Consider the following 3,805-nt stretch of genomic DNA (forward strand, 5'->3'; position numbering starts at 1 on the left):
ACTGTTTTCCAAATCCTTTCTGGTCTGGGTAGTTTCCAAAGAGTGAGAATCTTCAATTTTGGGAAAAGAGCAAAATCGTGACCATCTTCTTGTTCCTCTTCATCCACTATTACTTGGATGGTAGGACAGGAACTGACAAGAAGTTCTTCAAGGTTTGGAAGTTGTTGGAATATGCTCCTTGTGAAAACCTTTATCAGGTTTTCACAAAAAATGATTTTCAAACATGCTAACCCTCACAGTTGTCATATGACCCACTACCAAGTATTCCAAGTTTGGTAAAACTGCACATGTTGAAGTACTTACATCATTTCCATTGATGATGATCTCCATCATATTGCATTCACCAACAATACATACTTCCAGCTCATTCAAGTTCTCCAAGCCAAAATCCAATAGCCCTTGAGAAGTCTGATGGCCTCGTAAATGAAAACCATTGGCCCGATGAAGTACATCTGCATATACAGTGGGTGGGTAATTACTCCCAACACTCTTAAGTATCGCATCTTTGATGTTTCTTCTTCAGAATCAAACATAGGGAATCGCTCTTCATAGTTGCTGCACTCCACCATGAACCGAAAAGACTTCAAGCTTTGATTTTCCCATTGACAACTTTCACATAGAAAATGCTCAAAACTTTCCAATGTAAAGTGAAACTCAAGTTGAGTTAGTTGCTTTAAGCTAGCCATCTCTTCTGCAATGGTTTCTCCAAACTTTGGAGAATGATACCCTACAGTGTCTAAATGTATGCTCAAGTCTTCGATTAGAGAGAGTCTTGATATAATTCCATTAGGAAACATCAGTCGATTTGCACTTGGTATATTTTTAAATGACACTTGCAGATTCTAAGGAGCACAAGTTGCTGAATTTCAATAGGTAAGTACTCAAACTTGCCAAGCTTGCCTCCCAAATGAAGCACCTGAAGTTTTTTCAGATTCCCCATTTGGGATGGTAGAGTAACCAATGAGAAACAATTGAAGAGATATAATCCTCGAAGGCTTACTAAATTGGAGACAGCAGATGGTGTTGCAGCCAAAAAACCCCGCTAGTCGAACCTACACAAACACAGACGACGGAGGCCCGGATCTTTGTCCGGGGTTAGTCCTCCGACGCTCAAGTCAGGGTCGGCCGCACAGTTCAATAAGGGAGTAATGGTGAGGGTATCAGAACTTACCTCCCCCTTTCTTCCGTGCCTTCTTATATAGCTCTTAGGGTTTAGGGTTTTTCCTCCTTCTTCCCTCTTAGAGTCCCACTCGAATACGTCCATCCTTCTGGGGGGAATATTCCCCTCATGCAGACGACGTGATCCCGCGTGATTTCGCTAGCGTACCTCGGTGATTGAGCGTGCTTGAGCGTGAGTGGTTTCTTGGAACCTTCGTTTGGCGGAGGACACGTGTCTCAGAGGTGACACGTGTCATTGCCCCCACGAGAGGTCAGTTTGGCTATATCAGATGGTAACTCCTTGACATTAGTGTATGATAGGTCCAAAACTCGAAGATTGTGCATATGCTCGAAGAATGATTCTGGAATTCTAGTCAATCTTCTATCATGCTGCAAAAATAATGTCACAAGTAAGAGGGATGTGGGGTTCTCAGGTAGATTGCGAATTTTATTATGCATCAAGGAGATCCTTTGGAACTGTCCCCAATCGTCCTCATTTGAGAGCTCCTCTATTCCAATATTTCTTCTAACCAAGAACTGGTTACCATCCTCTCGCACTATTTTAGCAGACAATGGTGCTGATGATGATGTGAGTATTAATGCCAAATCTCTAATGACATCATACATCTTGACTACCTGATGTAGGCCATCTCCTTCCAACAATGACACCATTTTTAGGTAATTTATTATAGCATGCCCTTTATCATATGCCGCATTCAAGCTTAAAGCACCATCGATGAAACCCACTACCCACCAACGTTGTATAAGTTCTGTTTCTGGAATCTGATAGTCCTCAGGGTATAAAGCACAATATAAAAAGCAATTCTTCATATTGGTGCTCTTTAAATGATCGTAACTGAACTTTAATATCATAAAGACAGATTCTTCCATGTCATCAATAATTTCGTGCCTATTCGAACTCAACTCCATCCATGCATTTCTCCATTCACACAGGTCACACTTATTTCTTAAGGACCCTCCTATCACAATAAGGGCAAGTGGCAAACCTTGACATTTTCGAACAACCTGTGTAGCTATTTCTCTTATATCCTGTGAATCTACAACGTTCCCGACCTTTTCACGAAACATGTTCCATGCCTCTTCTTCAGATAAGACTTTAACTTTAATTTGTTCATCAATCTCCATTTTGTTACAGACAACCATGGACCGAGTCGTTATTATCATTTTGCAGCCATTTTGTTTGCTTGGGTTGGGAATTCCTATTATTTCCAGATCCATTTTTTGCCATAAGTCATCTAGAAGCAGCAAATAATTCACACAACTCAATCGTTGTAAAATTTTCTGGGCTGTTCTTTCAACAGACTCCTTATCATCAAAATTCAATGATAGATGCTCTATAATATCCTTTTGTACCTTTCTTATACCTCCATCTTTGGACACAGTTACCGAAATAACCATGTCGAACAGAACTGTTATTTCAGGTAAATTGTGTATAAGCTTTATTGAAGCTGTCTTTCCAAGTCCACCCATGCCCCATATGCCAATTTTCTGTTTATCACAATCTGTTATGCATCTTAATATCTCCTGGACAGTACGATTAATTGATGTATTATTGCCTTCTATAGTTGGTGCAGGAATTGGCTCAACTGGCTGTGGAGGTACCTCAACCACATATCTTCTTGAAAGCAATGAGTCGTCCTTGAGAATAACAATGTCATCTATCATAGTCACAATTTTCTTACCCAGATTCCTCTGCCACCAAATGTTGGGGCATAATGTGCCAATGCAACTCTTATTTTCCTGGAACTCTCTTTCTATGTCATTGACTTTAGTTTCCATCTCTCCCACCTTCTGAAGCCAAGTTCGGCATTCTGCTGTTGGCATTTTTGATATGATATCTCTGTTTATCTCTCTATTTACATCCGTCCTTTTGTTGTAGAGATCTATCGCTTTCACTTTCAGCTTCTCAAAATTTTCTTCAAGATTTTTGATATAGCTGATTTGACGTCCGAGCGGGACCCATAACCATTGCACAATGGCTACAACTGGTTGCCCAATGGGGAGTATTTGTCCACTTAAAGCCATGAATGAATTTTCACCTGCGATGATTTCAATACCATTTCTAGTGAATTAAAAAGTGAAAAGATAAAACGGGGAGGGAGAATGTGAAGCTGTGATGTGTGAACCATACCAACACCTGCACAACATAAATTTTTGAGTTCCCCTAAGAAGGGAAAAGATCATATGCTCAATATTCTGCGTAAGATTTACACATGCTTTGAATAGGGCAAGTAACACCAAATCCTTTGTATTATTTACAAACCTACAGTTGTATCACGTTTTTCAAGCACACGAACAGAGAAATGGGAGTGTCAAAAGTTGGCTCGCACTGGTAGGCCCAACCTGAACTGGCTGGTTGAAGCCCGAGACCAGCCCAACTGATTACTAAACATGTCAGGCTCAAACATGGATTGATTAATAATCAGGCGGTCCTGGTAAAGGGCAATGGCCCGATTGTCACCCAATTCAGACCAATCAAATATTATGACCGACTAATAACTGGCTTTTTATAGCCCGATTAGCCCGTATAAGGAGCGTTTATAGCTGAATTAGCCAACTAGGATTACCTAAATGGGCGTAAACGGTGTGGAGCTTTGAATTGGTGGGGACTGTTAGGCTCAACCAG

At 40.7% G+C, this 3,805-nt stretch overlaps 1 protein-coding gene across 1 annotated transcript; it reads right to left on the reverse strand.

The window, feature by feature from the left end:
• Positions 1–368: 368 nt before the first annotated feature.
• LOC122070410 (putative disease resistance protein At4g10780) lies at positions 369–3,204 on the reverse strand. The gene is given in 3 exon segments (XM_042634547.1): positions 369–841; positions 844–1,028; positions 1,460–3,204. Coding segments are annotated over 3 exon segments (2,403 nt in total).
• Positions 3,205–3,805: the final 601 nt, after the last annotated feature.

This window comes from Macadamia integrifolia, unplaced genomic scaffold (assembly GCF_013358625.1).
Source record: "Macadamia integrifolia cultivar HAES 741 unplaced genomic scaffold, SCU_Mint_v3 scaffold909, whole genome shotgun sequence".
Taxonomy (NCBI): Eukaryota; Viridiplantae; Streptophyta; class Magnoliopsida; order Proteales; family Proteaceae; genus Macadamia; species Macadamia integrifolia.